This window comes from Zootoca vivipara, chromosome 11 (assembly GCF_963506605.1).
Source record: "Zootoca vivipara chromosome 11, rZooViv1.1, whole genome shotgun sequence".
Taxonomy (NCBI): Eukaryota; Metazoa; Chordata; class Lepidosauria; order Squamata; family Lacertidae; genus Zootoca; species Zootoca vivipara.
In genome coordinates this window covers 51,059,698-51,080,425 of record NC_083286.1, presented here as the reverse complement: position 1 = coordinate 51,080,425, position 20,728 = coordinate 51,059,698, and the positions used below count along the sequence as shown (strand labels likewise).

At 41.7% G+C, this 20,728-nt stretch overlaps 1 protein-coding gene across 13 annotated transcripts in view; it reads right to left on the bottom strand.

Annotated features, from left to right (window-relative positions):
• The window catches only part of TCF4 (transcription factor 4), a 364,743-nt gene that overhangs the window by 239,124 nt on the left and 104,891 nt on the right, over positions 1–20,728 (bottom strand). For all 13 annotated transcript variants that reach the window (XM_035100876.2, XM_035100880.2, XM_035100877.2 and 10 more), the window contains 2 exons: positions 17,219–17,280; positions 11,127–11,223 (listed from right to left, as the gene is read on the bottom strand). In XM_035100876.2, coding sequence (XP_034956767.1) covers positions 11,127–11,223; positions 17,219–17,280 — 159 coding nt within the window. The remainder of the gene's footprint in view (positions 1–11,126; positions 11,224–17,218; positions 17,281–20,728) is intronic.

The following is a 20,728-nucleotide window of genomic DNA, read 5'->3' as shown; positions in this document are numbered from 1 at the left end:
TTTTGCACAAATAAGCTACAAACTCTAGTTAGCAGCCACACCTCAAATATGGCAGTCTTCCTCCTACTTCCCACCTAGGTTGCCACTCTCAGTCCTTATCCCCGGGAGATAACAATCACCACTCCTAGTCCCACATACACTAACAGTTTTGAAATCATTCTCAGTCTTGCAGCTCCAAGCACCACTTCCATGAGCAGCAACCTTCTATTTGTCTCCAGGGGATGAGGAAAGACAGAATAACAGAATTGTAGAGTCACTTGCAATGTAGAAATCTCAACTACATGACAGATGGCCACCGAACCTCTGCTTAAAAACCTCCAAGGAAGGAGATTCCACCACCTTTTGCAAAGGCTGTTCCAGATGGATGCCAACCTCTCCTCCAAGTACCCCCTAACCTGCAAATAATGTTCAAACTGGGAACAGGAGGGCTTACCACCAGTGATGGCTGGTGCCCATTGGGGCTGGGAGGATGGAAAGCAGGGAGGGGAGCCAACAGTAGGTGGACCCAAAGCCAATGATAGGCAGCACCAACGAATTCTCATTTTGTCACCATCCTCTACCCCAGGCATCCCCAACTTCGGCCCTCCAGATGTTCTGGACTATGATTCCCATCTTCCCCCGACCACTGGTCCTGTTAGCTAGGGATCATGGGAGTTGTGGGTCAAAACATCTGGAGGGCCGCAGTTTGGGGGTGCCTGCTCTACCCTGCCATGTTCTACAAGGGCAAGGCTGAGAGTGAAGGAGGTGACAAGGCAGGACCACCTCTGCACTGCTTGTAAGGAAAAAAAGGTGGGGAATGAAGCAGAAAAATGGAAACGTCTTTCAAAGTTGGAAGAAAACTTTAGAAATTGGGGAACATATTTCAGCACAGCACTATTTGATGTGCGCTATCTAGCTTCTGAGTACTTCCTTTCAATATGTGACTTTTCCTTATTCTCCAAATAAAATTGGTTGTAATGCATACAAGTAATTCGGGGTCTTATGCAGAGCACACAGCATATGTTATCACTATTCACTACATTAACCTAAGGAACAGATCAGCAGGTATCACAGTTCTTTATGAGCTGTTCATCAAGTGCCTTTAATCCCTTTACACAGTGGTCAACCAAGAAACCTACTAGCTTCACACTAAAATCAGGCCAATATTGGAATGAAATCACCCAATTACCAAGAGACATATCAGTTTTTCATAGAAGTTGCTTAAATTAGAGGATGCATCTAATCAAAATGAGAGAGAGATCTGTTGTAGTGGGGGGGGGAATGTGAATGCCTTCAAAATTTCCAAAGATTAGTAGAGTCCATGCAGGAATTTTGCAGGTATGAAATGGAAGGCATTGGGAGCAATTCAGTTCATTGATTTCAATAGGAAAGATTTGATCAAATGCTTAATGCAGCATTTACATGGCAGCTTATTCAATTTTCATGGCATTCCCTATCTGTTAATCTCCACTTTATATTTGAGCTTTCGCGCTATGTAAAAGCCACTTTCTGAACTGTAATGGGACTATAGTAGAATACAGCACAAGTTTATCACTTATTATTTGCAAACAGAATTCTGGAAACAAATAACATGGAAACTTGCACCATATTTCTGGAAGTAGCTTTACCATAGTATGAAAGTTCAAATATAATATAATATGGAACTTAACGGTGAGGAAAAAGTCATGAAAATTGAATAAGATATTTATGTATATAGTTTTATTTCTACTAATGTTTATTTTTTTAACTACTGTTTTTCATATCTTCTTAGCAATTCTTGTTTCTATCTGTAAGACGCCTTGAGTCCTATCAGTGAAAAATGTGAGGTATAAATACATGCATACTGCTTTGTGGTGGTTGTTGTTTGTTTACTCATTTAGTCGTGCCCGATTCTTCGTGACCCCATGGACCCAGAGCATGCCAGGCACCCCTGTCTTCCACTGCCCCCCGCAGTTTGGTCAAACTCATGTTCGTAGCTTCAAGAACACTGTCCAACCATCTTGTCCTCTGTCGTCCCCTTCTCCTAGTGGCCTCAATCTTTCCCAACATCAGGGTCTTTTCCAGGGAGTCTTCTCTTCTCATGAGGTGGCCAGAGTATTGGAGCCTCAGCTTCCAGTGACCATTCAGGACTGATTTCCTTAAGAATGGATAGGTTTGATCTTCTTGCAGTCCATGGGACTCTCTTGTGATGGTAGCCTAATGCTATATTCAGATAGCACTTTATACCATTTTCTCAATGTTTCCTTACCTGCTAATTTCTGTGTATGAGCTATTTCATACAATGTAAAAGGTACTTCTAGAAATCTAGCACAAGTTTAACACTCATTTCTGTGTTAATTGCTTCCAGAAAAAACACAACAGTTAGAAATGCAGCAGCCACCAGCACTCACATAAACATGCTTCCTCTCCAGAACTTGGCTGGTGCTAGCAGTGGTTTTTTCTAAATGGATGAAAGAGGAACAACACCCAACTGCTGTTGTTACTCATCCAGCTAGTGCTATGTATGCAGAAGCCTAATTCTTGGCCATTGGGGGCTGGTGCCCGTTGGGAATTGGTAGGGCAAAAGGTCAGGAACTCAGCAACCAGCAAAGCCAGAACCAATGGCAGGCTGAGCCAACTAATCCTCCTCCTCCTCCTCCTCCTCCTCCTTTTCCCTGCTCTGTTCTTCAACAGACTAAGAAAGTGGGAGTTGATAGGCAGTGCCACCCCCAGGTAAGTTGGTGGCTAATAGCATGCTGAGGTTGGTGGGGCAGCACTTCATTTCCCCTAGCAGACTAGCCTTCACTGGCCTTAGAATCATAGAGTTGGAAGAGACCACAAGGGCCATCCAGTCCAACCCCCTGCCAAGCAGGAAACACCATCAAAGCATTCCTGACAGATGGCTGTCAAGCCTCTGCTTAAAGACCTCCAAAGGAGACTCCACCACACTCCTTGGTAGCAAATTCCACTGCCGAACAGCTCTTACTGTCAGGAACTTCTTCCTAATGTTTAGGTGGAATCTTCTTTCTTGTAGTTTGAATCCATTGCTCCGTGTCCACTTCTCTGGAGCAGCAGAAAACAACCTTTCTCCTTCCTCTATATGACATCCTTTTATATACTTGAACATGGCTATCATATCACCCCTTAACCTTCTCTTCTCCAGGCTAAACATACCCAGCTCCCTAAGCCATTCCTCATAAGGCATCGTTTCTAGGCCTTTGACCATTTTGGTTGCCCTCTTCTGGACACGTTCCAGCTTGTCAGTATCCTTCTTGAACTGTGGTGCCCAGAACTGGACACAGAATTCCAGGTGGTACTATTACTTCCCTTGATCTAGATGCTATACTCCTATTGATGCCTTGGTTGGATCAGAGCAGCAAGGTGTTGTTTCTGGTTGTAGATCTGGAAATGGAGTATTGAAGCTGACCTCCAGAGCCGTTTACAAACTGTAGGTAAACCTACAGTTATATTGCTTTCCCTAAAACACCCCCGCCCCTGATATGGTTATTGATTCTTCATATAGGGTATATACTGTAGCATTTCATACTAAAATAAACACATCTGATTCGTAAAGAGTTTTGTTCCTTGAACACAGAATCAGTTGATTATTGATTATCTAGCTAAGTCTACACTTCCTGTGACTTAAAGTAGGGAACAGCATCGTTGTGTGTGTGTGTGTGTGTGTGTGTGTGTGTGTGTTGTGTCTGTGTCTGTGTCTGTGTCTGTCTGTGTCTGTGTCTGTGTGAATGCACTCAGTAAACCAGCAAATTTGTTTTGTTTCACATATTTCCTGCACGTGAAGCCATTTCCAGCTATAATGCAATTGTGTACCATGGCATACCAAAAGCCATCATCTCCTCCTGAAATAAGTATATTCCTTTAAATAATGTGGCAACTAATTATGCGACCAAAAATACCTCTGGAAAGTATTAATACTGGAAACCAATTCATAAACCAAACGTGTAGGTTCCCCCCCCCCCACTCAAAAGGCAAGCCTGTGAATGATTTCCTGGTTGGCTAAGATTTTCTAGAAATTGGATTTTCCCTCCTCTATGAATATTTTAAAGAAGTCACTTATAGACGCCTTTTAATGCAAGAACAGGTGTGAGCTCAAATTCCCTCAGCTACTAATATCAGCTCAGCTGAGAGAACAGCAGTAAATTCTTATTTGAAAGCTAAACTAAGTTCATCTTGATAAGGGCTGGGAGCTCATTAACCATTAAAATGCCATATAAATGCTATTCGGAAAGCTATTTCTTTGTCTGGTTGGATTTTATGTGAATTTGGAATGCAGAAAAATAAACATGAAGAAGCACATGAAAATAAAGCGTCTGTTCTGTGCACCAAAGGAGTCTCTGCTTAGAGCTGAAAAAATCCAGAACAGTTTTGTGATCAGCACCCTACCGTTTAGTTCAACAGGATCAGGAAACAAAAGATTGGTGTTTACAGTTTTGCTTACAGTACCTTGGTTTGAATTAGCAACCCTTGCTCAACCATCCTAAACCATATTTATTTATTTATTTATGGGGTTGGGTGGGTGGCTCCCAGTTCTACCTAAGGTCGGTCCAAAAGTGTGTCACCCAAACCTATTATTTTACATATTCACTTTTTCAGTTTAAGGTAATAAGTATAAGAAAATAGTCACTCATATTTGTTAAATTTTTACCTGTTTTCAAAGCCTATTTTTGTTCTTGCACCATTTCTCAGCCTTTTCTCCTCTCCTTTCCTTTTCCTATCCCTAAGAATTTTCATGGAAGACAGCTATAAATTAACTACCTGAAAATCAAAACTTGTTCAAACATAGCCCCAAAGTGAGGATTTGGGAGTTCATAGGAGTTCCCTTCCACCCACGGGGATCAAGTTCGTCTGAAGGCAGATGAAAGATGTTTCACACACAGTACTCTGCACTTTTCTTTTAAGGAATGTGGCTGAAGCTAAAAATAACTAATTAAAAATGTTCAGGCTTGTTCTAAAACAAAACATACTGGAATGTAAACTTCCCTGAAAACTATGTGGCACTAAATAACATTAGTCCTTTGTTACGCAGGCATTAATTCTCAGTGCCTACACACTGTTGCCTTTATAAAGCTGCTAATTTTCATTTCCCCAGGTGAACAGAATGAAGCATTTCAGAAAACAAGTTTCCCTGTGTGTTTGTGTGTCAGTGTGTTTGTGTGTGTGCGTGAACATCTGATATGCAACACAGGGAAATGGATGAAGGATAGTAACAGTAATATTGTACAATGTCCTTTTTATTTAAAAAAACATGCTCAGTGACTTGATACACAAATAGCCTCTGACTTACAACTGCCCTAGCTTGAAAGAAGGGGATAAAGAGTTAACCCACTGGAAAAAATAAGTAAGGATTTTTGTTTTGTTTTTTAAGGTGCAGAAAAAAGAGTAGAACCACCTTACGCTGAAATGCAGCCTCCTATTTTGGTCAGGGTTGGAATGCTATAAATTCAGTCAGTTGTTTGTTTGTGGAAGAGAGAAATTGGGTCAGTCATTTGTCAGAGCAGACCTGGTGAGGCTATCTGGGGTGGGGTGGGTTATTTGGGAATGTGTGTGTGCTACTGCAAAAAAAAAGCCCCCTCTATTTCTAGTAATCTTTCTTCAAATGGAACTAAGAACATTAAGAAGAGTCCTATTGGATCAGACCATAGACCAGGCATCCCCAAACTGTGGCCCTCCAGATGTTTTGGCCTACAACTCCCATGATCCCTAGCTAACAGGACCAGTGGTCGGGGAAGATGGGAATTGTAGTCCAAAATGTCTGGAGGGCCGAAGTTTGGGGATGCCTGCCATAAACCCATCTGCTACTGGGGATGTGGGGAGGACAATCCACAGGATATACTACTATCAGTCTTGGGCTCCACACACCCTTAACCTGGGCCTGCAAGGAGTGAGGGGAAAGGATACAAACCTTCAGGCCTACTTCAAATTTCATCAAAGGGTAAAGCTCAGAGTGGGGAGGGCTAACATCTAAGCAATCCTGGTGATTTACAGGAACACAGGATAGTTGACACAATGGGTCAATTATCTTATCTCATAGAATTGTAGAGTTGGAAGGGACTGTGAGGGTCATAAAGTCCAATGCAGGGATGTTCCGCCCAACATGGGGCTTGAACTTACGACCCCGAGAATGAGAGTCTCATGCCCTACCAGCTGAGCTGGCAAACATCCCCATAATTCTTTATTTCATTTCTATGTATTTTAATATCTAGTGTTGTTCAACTTGTAGTCCTCAAATAAGATTCCAGTTTTGTACGACATACATTGCAGAGAGTGTCTTATTTCTTATTTGAGCTTTCTTCTCCTCTCTCTCGCTCCCTCCCTGGCTCCAATGTGTTTGTCAATCAAAAGATACTAACCAGCTCAGCCCCTTAAAGGCAGTGCTGCAAAGAAGAAAGCATTTTCAATGTTTCACCTTTACATGGTGCTAGGTTAAACTCAGGATGGTTAGAAACTCTTTGAAGTAACCCAAACCTAAATATTCCTGCTAGGCAGACTGAGCAGCGAAACTGAATTATAATGAACCAGCAGCTGTCACAATATGACCACAGTAACCAAATCAAAATATCAACCACTAACCCAGATGAGATTCAAAAGGTCAACGTAGAAAGCCAGAAGCTTTCTTCAAGATCGCCCGAAACCTCAATCTAATCCTAGCAGTGAAATGTTCCATTAAGCTACAGGGGGTAAAGAAACAAGTTACTGTATATTGGTAAATGATTTAATGTACTAGCAAGGTAACCCAGGCAGGATAAGAGGAGCTTGCAAAGAAGGCACCTGAAAATTGAGCAGCAAATCTGGAATGGCATGCATCCATAGCAATATATGCTGATTCCCATATAGTACTGAAATATGTGGACAGATTCCCACTGCCCCAAAAGTGCACTACTGATTTATTCTGTAAAAGAGAATTTACTTGATTGGCTGGCGAGCCCAAGAGCTATGCTTCTACACAAAGAATTTGGGAAGTCAATCTTTTTTTGGCCATAAATAAATTTAGCTTTGCTAATTCCCCACAGCTAATTATTGCACGGCTTGAAGTGAAGGCTAATTTAAATACTTCTTGCATGGTTTCCGACTACTTTGAAAGCATTTAAAGCTGGAATTAATATCTAAAAGCAAGTGTTTTCAATGTAGGTCCACAGTTGCCACACTATTTCAACAAATATTCATGGTTCCTCTGCACATTTCCAGTAATGACTATGCAAAATTATGTCCAATTTCCCCCCAATCCAGTCCTCCAGTTCACATAAAATTCAGGCAACAGCCAATTTGTGTAAGGTGGCTATGCAAGCATTACTCTACAAGTTCAACAGAATGGCTGCAATCTTCTCCCCACTGACCTGAGAGTAAGTGTGACTGAACTCAATAGGACTTGATTTTGAGGCGGTGAACATAGGATTGTGCTGGAAGGCATGGGCTTGGTACTATGTCACATTAAACCAGGGGCTGCCCCACACACATTTGCAAAGCAAAGAGGGGACCACAGACACCATGTCTTGCTTGCTATGCACACATATACTTGAACCACAGTATCCCAGTTCTGGCATGGTGGGAAACTGGTTTTAAAAGCCATGATATCTTCCTCAAAGCTAGGAGTACAAAGTGAGAAAGAATGTAGCTAATGGAAGGGGGTTTATAAGCCCAATTGCTGGAGTATCATCTGGTACTCTTGATGGTGTGTTTGCACCATGCCAACTCCCCGCCTCTCTCCTGCTAAGCCACAGCAAATCACTTGCCCAGGAAGGTAGCTCCAACCTACCCAACAAGTCACTTCTGCTTTTAAGGTGTCACTTCAACAGATTTGTGTGAATCCGGATACTGCAATTAATTCAGAATGCAGCAGCTAGACTGGCGACTGGGAGCAGCTGCCGGGACCACATAACACCAGTCCTGAGAGATCTACATTGGCTCCCAGTACGTTTCCGAGCACAATTCAAAGTGTTGGTGCTGAGCTTTAAAGCCCTAAACAGCCTCAGTCCTGTATACCTGAAGGAGTGTCTCCACTCCCATCGTTCAGCCCGGACACTGAGATCCAGCGCCGAGGGCCTTCTGGTAGTTCCCTCATTGTGAGAAGTGAGGTTACAGGGAACCAGGCAGAGGGCCTTCTTGGTAGCGGCATCCGCCCTGTGGAATGCCCTCCCACCAGATGTCAAAGAGAACAACAACTACCAGACTTTTAGAAGACATCTGAAGGCAGCCTTGTTCAGGGAAGTTTTAAATATTTAATGCTGTATTGTTTTTAACACATGACTAGGAGCTGCCCAGAGTGGCTGGGGAAACTCAGCCAGATGGGCGGGGTATAAATAATAAATTATTATTATTATTATTATTATTATTATTATTATTATATCCATCATTTTAATCCTCCTGCTCTTCCCCTTTTAAAATAATAAAATAAAACATGCCCAATATGCGTAAGACACAACCACCTTTAAAATTGTAATGCCTGAGGAGTAGAAAAGAAAAGAAAAGAAAAAGGTGGGGGATCTTTCCCTGATCAAACAATTTTTTCTGGCCTGTCTCTGAAAGTCATCTTTCTATCAGCTAGTTTTGCACTTCCCATTCTCTGACGCCATCTCGTAGACAGTTTCGTTACATTCAGGTAAACTGTCTAGGCTGCAACACAGCTACCCTCAGTTCCAAATCTGCTCGAGCTGGAAAATGTAGCGTTCCATAAACACCAAAATACCATGTTTCAGACAGGACTGCTTATCTGACAGAACGGCACTTTCATTAACGCCAGGTGCACAGATAGAGCAGTGTTCGCTGCTACAGAGCAATAAGTAGATAGCCTTGCCTCCCACATTTATACTTTTCAGCCCTCCTTTCATTATATGGAAAGGCCAGCTCAGGAAGAGGTTTCTTTCAAGAGAAGATTTTCTGAGCATGATTTCTGTTATGGATTTGCTATGCTCTGCAAAACAGGGCCAGAATCTACTCCACTCTGGTGAGCGGGCATTAAAGCAGGGGTAGCCAACTACAGCTCCCATAATCCCTGACCACTGACCATGCTGGCTGAGGATAATGGGAGTCAAAGTCTAGCCACATCTGGAGTGCCCCAGTTTGGCTACCCCTACAGCAGAGCCACCTGTTCTTAACATTTCTCACATGCAAATGAATGTATGTTTTAATTTCAATGGCACAAGAGGAACAGACATTTCTCTTGTGAGATCTCTCTGTATCCTTTCCCCCCTCTGCACACCTTCTGCAGTTTGGGTTCAGGGTAAATGGCAAAATTCAACAAAAGGGGTGGAACTGTTTAGCCTGAACAGACACAAATGAAAAGGGAATCATTCTAATTACAAAATTAAGGTAACATAACACATGAGCAAGGTCATTGGTTCGAACGGTAGGCATGCCTTATTACATGATACCACACTTGTCAGAAGCTGTTAGCTCGCCTCATATGCATACTCAAGCACACAGAAGACCAGTATCCTTGGGTCTAAAAATGCGCCAGGACGCATAGAAATGTCTGGAACGTGCAGATACAGAAGACACACTGGCCATTTGAAGCCAAGAAATCCCGATAGTGCTGATGAGCAACAACAAAGGACCCTTTGCATCAAATACAAAAGGGCAATTATTTGTTTAGGTTTGAAAAAATCAAGCTCCTAACAGCTCTTCAATAAATGAGTGTGCTGTCTTTCCAACAATTCTCATCAGAATATGTTCGCTTTTAGGCTTTAAAATGTGCTTGTAGAAGCCTTTTTCCCAGAGAAAAGCGAATACTCGCAGTTAAAACAAAGGGACACACAATTTTTCTTGGCAAAAATCAAAACACAACACGATTTACAGGCTAAAGTGTTCTTTGCTGAGGGAAGCCAGAACAAAGAGAAACAAACTTTTCAGTTGCAGAAGAAGAAGAAGAAGAAGAAGAAGAAGAAGAAGAAGAAGAAGAAGAAGAAGAAGAAGAAGAAGAAGAAGAAGAAGAAGAAGAAGAAGAAGAAGAAGAAGAACCCTCAAAGTGAAAAGGTCAAACCTTAAAGCATCACTCAGCACAGTGGGTTTCACAGAAGACCATGGATACAATGTAAAGATTGTATTTACACTGCCTGCAGTCAAACCTAATAGTGTGAGTTAAGAAGGGAGGGTCAGAATTTCCTTGCTTTTGTTGGCTCACGCCAACCCCTTGGAACTGCTGTAACTACATTGCATGTGTGTGACTAACATATACATTACTGCAAGCTTCAACGCTGTCTCACATGTTAAACAACTCACAAATATTTCCTAATAATGAAAGGCAAGGAATATTTCAGGGGCATATATTGGTCCCAGAATGATACATCGCAGCTACAACTTGGTGCTTTCCTTGGCTCAAGTTCACTTGTTTGAAACTAAGGCATCTCAGTTAGTTCATTGACAAGTGGAAGGAGAACGGTGTGATCTTGGCCAGGGGGAAAGGATTACTAATATTTTTACATCATATATTTATCTTAACAGAACTCATTTATCACATGTGATTAAAGGAATGCAGCTATCTGCACTTGCAAGTAATTAAAGACTTTCTTCTAACAGCCACAATTATTGCTGTAGATTCAGAAAGAGATCGTTGCAAGTCAGAATGATAGTGGCCGAGCATTATCCAACTGTGAGGGCACACACTTGCCAAATACCACAGGCTGTCAGAAGAGGAGCATGCTGCAGGCATGGTCAGCCTTAACGTAGAAATTTACAGCCAAGAGACTACAAGTCCCTGCAGGCAACTTCACACTGTTATCCAATGAAAACAACGTTTTCAGATTGCTGACAGGTTAACCTCCAATTGTTTTTTCATTGAGACAACTAACCCTTGCACACTTTTTTGTTTTGTTTTGCAATTCCAACAATTTGCTGAAAAGTACGTCATTTGTAAGCTAGCACATCACACAACTGAAATTGCTTATAAAACGTATACACGGTTTCTACATTGTGGACATTGCAGGGTACCTTACCAATGCATTTAATTGGCACTGCTGGGAATGGTTTGTGGAAAACATTTGGTAACTACCACAGTCAAACACAAACTTACTGGGAACACAGATTTCAAACACTAGGAAAAAAGAGAACACTCTTTTACACACACACACACACACACACACACACACACACACACACACACACTTATAAACACAAAGCCATAATACAAATTTTAATCAGTTTTTTTTCCTTACTCTGTATTCTGGAATTCACAAAAGGAGGAGATAGATTGTCATGTGATCCAAGGTCCCTGTTTGTCATATGTTCATAAGGAGTTCCATCTCCATAGTTCTGTTAATAAATTGGAAACAAATACAGTTTAAGTGTAACATACATATTCCAATCTCTTAGAGACATTTCCCCCCGTATATTACGACTAGAAAAGCACGACTGCTTTTCCAATGAAACTGATGACATTTGCAGATAATTATTCTGTCAGCAATACATTAAAATTGTGTGTCCATACCTGTGCTAATTCCTAGGCTACAAGCCAGTAAAAATGTTGTTATCGTTTTCAAATCTGTCGCAAGGATTGAATTATGTTGTGTTGCAGTACCAAAGAATGAGAACTTCTACAAGTTAATGTTGCATATTTTATTTAAGGAAAGATAAACTTTCAAGTTACTCTATTCCAGGCATTTCAGACTTCAACACTGGCTGTACTGAAATTAACTTGTTCCTCCTGGTTATTTTATAATTCTTTCAGAGGTTTGATGAGCTGATTCCATGTGCAATCCGGTTAGTTTTAAAAGTCCATTCTACTTTTGCACCAATTGGTTTTCGCTAAATGAAAAAATTGTTATACTAAATTTTGCACAGCAAATATCACTACTGAAAGAAGAAATGTTTATAACTACATTTGTCAATTAAAGCAAATATAATATTTGCATTTTCTGTGCATGGACACTTCTTCAGATACACTGGAAACGGAAGTATCTGAAGAAGTGTGCATGCACACGAAAGCTCATACCAAAATAAAAACTTGCTTGGTCTTTAAGGTGCTACTGAAGGAATTTTTTTATTTTGCTTCGACTCAGACCAACACGGCTACCTACCTGTAACTGCATTTTCTGTTTTACTTTAGAATGTGTTGTTGTTTTTTAAAGGGGGGGAGGGAGATTGCAGCCCAAGTGCAAGAATGCAGATTCTCCTCCGATCCCCTTCGGAATGATTTCTCAACTGCCTTTACCACAATTCTAAAATTCAAGCATTCCAGGGAAAATACGGCTTTCACTGAGTCTAAGTTGAAATGGGGATTTAAATGGAAAATTGGGGGGATGTTCCTACTCTCCAGCAGTAACAATACCAGGTGTCATCATTGTTCTTCCTCCTTGGTGACAGCTTGCGGTCCAATAGATCAACAGAGGAGATTCCAGCTCATGCTCCTAATCCCCTTTTTATACAACCTGGTTGTATTTCAGTATCAGCTACTGTGAAAAGGCAACACAAACTGGGCAGAGTACTTTTGTAGTTGCAATCTGAGTAGAGTGGTTTATAAAATTAATCCAGATTAGCCAGGGCCATCTTGGATGTGTAGATTCTGAGACCTTACAGGATGTGAATAGCAAGGTTTCTCACAAAACAAATGAGAGGAGTTGGGCTTGCATATTCTGCCTCATATCTCATGACCTACGGTATAAATGTTAGAAACTCCCCCCCCCCAAAAAAAAACATAGCTGCCAAGTTATCCCTTTTTTTCAGGGATTTTCCCTTATGCTGAATAGGCTTCCTCGCGAGAAAAGGGAAAACTTGGCAGCTATGCCCAAAAAAAATGAAAGCAGGGAATCTGGAGGGTATTGTTCATCTGGGTAAACTATCCTCTTGGTCTATCCCCAGTGGATGCCCATGAAGATCCTGAAGATTTTAAGAGCTGCTGCACAGATAGTGCTGAACCAGGTGGACAACCAACAAGCAGTTCTTTATAGCAACAGAAGTGATGATACCACAATATTGCTAAAAACCTTTATATTAGCATTGGCTTTCCTTGCAGTTCCTCAACTAGACATTATTATTTGCATGTTATTGTCTGAATGAGTTGTATTTTATATATTTAATTCCTTTGTTTTATGAGATCTTCATGCTGTCTTTACGACTCAAGACGTTCTTTGCTGAAGCATGATATAAATGTGTCAGGGGATTGTTGCGGCTACTCCCGAGTAAACACGCCCAAGTCCATTCTGTCTTTAACGGTTTTGATGTGCATAGTATTTACAGTGCAGACATAGTGGAAAACATGACCTCCTAGTTACTCGCAGAATCCGGCAATGGCGCCCTTCTGCTCCGGGGCCAGCATAATAGCTTGGGCACCCCGAAGCGCCGCCCTCTAACCTTGCGTTTGGGCGTGCGCCTCAATTCGGGCATCGGAAGTGGCTGTGCTTCCCTCTCTTACTTATTGGCTGGAGTGGTGCAGGGGCTCTGATATATCGCTGAGCCGTGCCTCCTCCACTCCGCTCCCATCCTCAATTCCTCCCCCTGACCCGCTGCTGCTCTCGCTGGGCGAAGTGCTGGTCAGGACGATGGGGGGAGGATCCCTGTAGGGAGGTCCCCTGACAAAATGTGCATAACAGCACCACATTGAAATTATCACAGAGAAAGAAGTTTGAAGTATAGACAATGGTGCTACTTTAGATTTTAAAGACCCAGGAACCTTCTTTTGCATGGTTCAAACCTTGTGTATCTTGGAAAACACAGTGATTTAAAGTGGGAGGCATAAACCAACTGCACCAGTCAGATGAGTGTTGGGCCGTTTTTTAGGGGTGGGGAATGCGTCTCTTCTAATCTCCTCCAACTGTCATAAGAATTAGTAATTTCAATACTACTAAGATGTATTTCCTGAGTCTATTGCTTACTGCCAATAGGAATGAATGTGTGAGCATTGTAATATGAGAAGCAGGAGAGACAGCTTCACCTCATCTACATAATGCACTTGAATGTCAAACTTGACAGCTGGAGTAATGGCTTGCAAAATAGTAAGCTGGAAGATCCTATAGTGCTTTGAAGACTGCAGTTAGGAGCATAGTGTCAAAGAGAGAGGATATCCCCAGCTCTTTAAAATGTCCTTAACTTGAAGGTTCAGGTATCATCTCTTTAACCTTGGCTAAACACCACAACTGGTCTTCCCTTTGAAAGATGGAGCGTGCCCACAAAATATGTAAGCTATGTGTAAAAGAAAATACGAGCAATTATATCCAAGTTAGGAATAGTTACAGGTTATATAGAACAAGCAGACAAAGGGGTAATTTGCATCTAGTAACTAGCTCCTGCCAACCTAGCAGTTCGAAAGCACATCAAAATGCAAGTAGATGAATAGGAACCGCTACAGCGGGAAGGTAAACGGCGTTTCCATGTGCTGCTCTGGTTTGCCAGAAGCGGCTTTGTCATGCTGGCCACATGACCTGGAAGCTGTCTTCGGACAAACGCCGGCTCCCTCGGCCAATAATGCGAGATGAGTGTGCAACCCCAGAGTCGGTCACGACTGGACCTAATGGTCAGGGGTCCCTTTACCTTTTTAACTAGCACAAATAGGGAAAATCTAACAGAACAAGACTACTTTCCCCCCTTGAATACCACAATTGTCCAGAAATCCAAACTGGCCAAAAGGTCAGACTACAGGGGATTATTCCCAGTAGACCTTTTGGCTCCCACAGGATCATGTCTCTCCAAACAGAATTTTCAGCTCTAACACAGGAGTGTTTATATTACTGCTAGGAAGATTCAATGACAGAGACACCTAGTTCTGGTTTCTGTTCCACTGTTCCCCCACCCACCACCCCATCATTTCTATCTATTAATATTGATTCTCCTTGCTGTTTTTATCATAGTGTGTGTACTTTATATTGATCTTAAGTCACCTTGGATATTTCATTGCAAGGCAGGATATAAATATTGTTAGCAAATAAAGAAAATATTTAACCTCCTTGAGGAACAGCAGCAAGAGTTGGGGAGCCATTCCAAAATGTGTCTGGGACATAAATGAGAGACACTTCCATATACAGGCTACACAGTCTACAGAGCTGGCTTGACCATGACACAAGTCAAAGGTGGGGGATCTCAAGCCCAAGGGCTTAATGCAACCCCCTCCAGGCCTCAAACTGGACCTCAGAACTTTCCCAAAACCCCACACCCTTTCTCCTCACTGGCCTTGCTTCATACCCGGACTGGTTTTTGCCTGGCTGGAATGTGTCCTTGAACTCTGATACAGTGGTATCTTGCTAGACAAATTAAATCGTTCCACAGGTCTTTTCTTATAACGAAAAATTCGTCTAGCGAATCCCATAGGAATGCACTGATTATTATTTTTTTTGCCCATAGGAACGCATTAATTGAATTTCAATGCATTCCTATGGGAAACCGCGATTCCCTAGACGAATGTTTCGTAAAATGAATAGGTCTAGCGAGGCAACCTCCGCTCAAAAAATCATTTTGTTAAGCAGAAATTTCGTTAAGCAGGGCATTCGTTAAGCGAGGCACCACTGTAGTGCCTTCTTCAATCTCTGGATCATAAAATTACAGAGTTGGAAAAGTGGAAGATACTGGGTATGGTGTGTGTGTGTGTGTGTGTGTGTGTGTGTATGAGTCCTGTGTTGAAACTAGCCAACTGTACAAAGGTAAAATCTGCATTTGTTGCCACACCCACTTTCCCTCCCTCCTCCACCCTCAACTGATATGTGGCCCATAGAAGGGCTGCCTTCAAGGGAATATGGTTCTTGGCCTATAAAGGTTTCCACATCAGAAGGAGGTTGATAGGCAGGAACTCGGGATAATACATTGCTACATCATACTGAAAAAACATGTAACTTGGGGGGAAAGATGGTGAAGTCTTAGAACAGTTGCTAGAAAATACCTTTGAGCCACGGACATGCATGCACCTATCTTTCAAGTAGAACAGGCAAGGTAGCTTACATCGAAACAGCAATAACATTACTGTAAAACTCATGAAAACCAGATCGATCTCTTGGCTGTAGCGAAAGCATCCCAATAGATGCTGAAGAACAGTTCTCACTTCTCTTACTGCCGCAGAGACATCATGGGAAATGGCTCTAAAGGTGTGCTACACATGTAGCTGAATAAGCTATAGTTTATGGGGGGGGGAGCTTTGGGGTTGAGAGTTACAGATGGATGAGACAAAAAAGAAGCAAGATAGTCAATTATTTCCAAACAATGCCTCCAGGGGAAAGTATAACAGGATTCCCTATGCCCAGCAGACATGGGCCTGTGGTACCGGGAAGGTAGAAGATATGGTACATTGCCTTTTGCACTGTTCCTTGTATAGAGCTCTCAAAGCTTGGGGGTTTTCTTCGGGGAAACCTTTTGAGAGCAAGAGCTGGTTGGACCCTGATGCATATTATTTCTGATCTGTTGGCAGACCACAATAAAATCATTGCAAACAAGGTTGCCACCTATGTGATAGCAGCTCAAAAAAAAAATCACCACAATCTTCTAATGATGTCTGCCAAAGATTACAAAGAGGACCACCTGCAATAGTATTTTGATGCTGCTGTTAATCTCAGTTTGTATTGATAATTATTAGTGGTATTATTAGTGGTATGTTTTATCCCTGCTTCCCTTGTGTTTCTCCTAGCAGGAGTGTAGATATGCTACCAATCTGTGATTGTAGCTACTTGCATTATTCCCATGTTTTGTAATGGCCATTGTGTCACAGACAAATAAAATTGCTCAAAGACCATTATTATTCCCTCTAGAACCCTTTCAGTCTGGGTGTAGAAGAACAAACGTAGATACATTAACTTTAACTATTTTGTACTAATTGTATTATATAATGGCTCTATCCATCTATATTTTTACTTATGCTTATATAATCATAATAATGGTATCAAGACTAGGGCAAAATATTGTGCTTGGAAATCTCCTAGAATGCAAGATGCCCAGAGTGTGTCTTGCAGTATTTTGTGCCTGTTAAATAAAAACATCTGGAAAGCCATCTATGGCAAATGGAAAGTCAACTGCTACCAAAAACACAGCTTACAGACCAGAGATAACTTACAGCAATGGAACAAGGGCTGATAGCAACAAGCAAGGCAAAAAAGAAGAAGTAATTTTAATGAAGTTCCCTGCTCCCTCTTAGCAGGAACAGAGCAGTTGTCAAATTCAACCATGGGATCAGATAAGAATCTTTTAAAAAAGCAATTCTGGGAAGAGGATGCTCTGTAACCAAATTTGCATGTACATTTTCCTAAGCGATCAGGTGTAAAACTCACATTTAGATTTTAAATTTACATACACAGGAAGTCTGGTGAGGAAGAGAAAAAAGATTAGATATACTTACCCTGGATGGACTAGGATGTCCTCCGTTCCCCCAGGACCCTGAGCTAGTTCTGTCTTCTACATCTAGGGACAAAAAAGTTCTTTAGGCTTTATTGCAATAATTCTTTCCTTTTGTATAGGCACTTTTAAATTAATGTTTCAAATTAATCTCCTGTTGCCTTTAATTAAGAACCAGGCACAGGGCTACTACAATGATAGTGGCTTCTGACCCAACCACTTAAATTAACTCATTTAAATTCACAGCAGAAATGAACTGGACCCTCAGGAACCGGAGGGTTTGCACATAAAAATTATTCTAGTCACTCGGTCTTTCAGGAGACATTTAAGAAGTGGCTGGAAGTCACTGACTAAAGTTGAATTCAAAACCTGGCGCAAAACCACACAAGCTCAAGGATAAAACTGACAATGCTACATAGCAAATAAAGCGCAGGGACTGATGAAAGACTCTCCCTGTATGAAAGTTATTTTGTATAACTGCAAGAAATATCCCTTCATGAATCACTTTTGATGAATTGATTTGAAGAGCACCCCAAAAAACAAAAACTTGCAGGCTGGGGATTCTGTGTTTCAATGAACCAAATTGCTGAATTGGGACACTAAAGAACTTAAATTTCAGCTCGGCCATGAACTCACCAGATGCATTTTTCAGGGTTGCCAACTCTTTAAATAAATAAATTTTAAAATCCCAATACCTGGAGGGGGCACAGTGATTGGGTGGGTAGAACCAAGGAGTCAAATCAACCACAAAAGAAATCAATTTACTCAGACAGCCTTCCTCAACTTGATGTACTCTAGACGTTTTGGAATACAATTCCCATCAACCCTGGCAGTTGGGCATGTTGTCCGATTCTGATGAGGATTGGAAGTTCAAAAATGTCTTGGCAGCAACAGGTTGGGGAAGGCTAAGCTAAGATGCACACTGTACAGAATTTTTAAAGAGGTCACAGAGCGGAGAGGGGAAGTCCAGCTGTTGTCTTTTCCTGGTCAGTTGGCAAATCCAACTGATCAAAACTCTTCAGGTTGGCTTGCTGAAACTCGAAAACTTTTTGGAAACTTCCCAATGTATTTTCAGCTTTAGGGGTTAACAACTATGGGAATAAAATATTCCAGTGCCTGGGAAGTACTCTTGAGGTGGTTTAGATCAAAATGTGGGCTGTACTGTTGGTCTGTAATTTCCTTCTGACTTAGAATATTAAGACTGTTGTTACAGAGATTTCCAAGATTTATTTCTGCCAATGCAAAGAAGCAGTTTGTAGCATGAACCAAGGAGGTTAAAACTTTGCAATCTGTCCTTCTTTCCTAATTTATGACTCTCAGAAAATCACCTTTTGGGAAGTGGAAGGTATAGCATTCACCTCGCAAAGGTGCTGCAAGGCTTAACTAATTACATATGCTAAACTGCTATTAAGACCTTTTTGATGAAAAAGGTTATAGGAATTTTTAATTATTGCTCTACAACTACATGCTTCTCCTTGACAAAAATGGAAGAGGGTACAGAAACGTTTGTTTCCCTGGAAAACTTCACCTCTCGTGCTTATTTCAATGGAGGAGCCTTCTAATGGAAAGCTACTCTTTTTGTAAATAAAATGAAGAGAAGGAGTGAGGAAGGGAAGAATGGAAGGGGGGGGGAAGCACACAATATGTTTCCACATGAGTTATTTTCATTACAGCTTGCTCTGTTGTCTAATTTTATTGACTTAAGCCACCTGAGAAGGGACGCAGAATGGCTGCTTCCAATTGTACCTTGAATGCAACCTGGTGTTCCTTGTGGATAGTCTGACACAGTGCATCATGTGCCTCAGGGTACATTGTGGCAGTTCTGAGGTTGTGTCAGGGCCCAAGAGAAGAAACAGAAGTCCCTCAACTCTACTGTTTAAGGCAGAGTCCATTACGTGCTTTGTGGCATACTAAAGCGTGTTGGAGTATGCTTGCCTGACTGCTCATTAAAAATGTGTTGAGAATCTCCTGTGACTATTCTAGTTAGGCAGACGTCCAGCAAAGCAATTAAGAGCAAGCTTAATTTTAAGCATAACTGTAAAGTTCTAGTGAATTATTTCTTCCCAGTGATATTTAATATCAAATCATAGCATATGAAGAATAGCATACCAAAGCAGACAGAGAGAAAACATCCTATCCCTAAATGTTTGTGTTAGATGCTTTGTGCTGGAGCCAAGAATACGACTCCTCCCAGCCGCATTGTGCTACCAGTAGTTTAAAGGGGCTCTACATTGTTTTGAAATAATTTTACACTGCCAGAATGCGGTTTTGTGATGAGAATTTAAGGAGAGCCCTGCTGCATCATACCAAAGGCCTGTCTTCTCCAGACAGACAGATAGTAGCCAGCCAAATGCACAATACAAGGGTACTCTTCTGCCTGTGACCCTCAACATTACCACCTCTGATCAAGGATGTAATATAGCCCTTGTGGCTAGCAGTCTTTAACAACTATCAATTTGCCGAATACCCTTTCAAAGCCGTCCAAGAAGGTGATCATCACTACATCTTGTGGTAGTGAATTGCAGAGCTTAACTATGTGCTTTGAAATAGTACTTTCTTTTGTCTGTCATTTTGTTCTGCTTCGTTGGGTGACCCTGAGTTATATTATTATGAAAAGTCACTCGGGGCTTAACTAGGCAAGATGACAGAGACCCATGATCTGGATTTCCTGGGTGTCTCTTAAAATTTTAGCAAATTGTCGTTATGAGGGGGGAAGGAGATTTGGATTGGGCCCTCAGCACCCAGGATGGGGATGTAACCCTTTCCCCATTTTCTTGAGTAAAGCTTACCATTCCCTGACAAGTAGATACTGAATAGAAGAAGAGGAGTTTGGATTTGATATCCCGCTTTATCACTACCCGAAGGAGTCTCAAAGCGGCTAACAATCTCCTTTCCCTTCCTCCCCCACAACAAACACTCTGTGAGGTGAGTGGGGCTGAGGGACTTCAAAGAAGTGTGACTAGCCCAAGGTCACCCAACAGCTGCATGTGGAGGAGCGGAGACGCGAACCCGGTTCACCAGATTACGAGTCTGCCACTCTTAACCACTACACCACACTGGCTCTGCCTCACGATATGGCTGTTTTCAGAAAACAAAGGGATGGCTTCAGACCTGCATAAATGGAACCAGAATCCAGGGACCCAGAATGCAGCAGAAGCTTCCCACTGGAGGAAGGATGAAGCACAACTTCCCTTCAGCATCAGAACTATGCTGAGCACAAGTCATGACCTAACCTATAGTTAGACTATGGAATTTTCTCCCACAATAAGTAGTAGTAGTCGTAGTATACCACCCTTTATCCGAAGATCACAGAGAGATTTACAACGTAAAAATACAAAACAAGATCACAAAATACATAATACAAACAAAGACAAAGCCAACCCAATAATCCACAACACATTTTAAAAGGGAACCAGATGTCAAAGGCCTGATTAAAGAGGAACATTTTCGCCTAGCACCCTAAAGGTGTTTAATGAAGGCGCCAGCTGAACCTCCCTGGGGAAAGCAGTTCTTG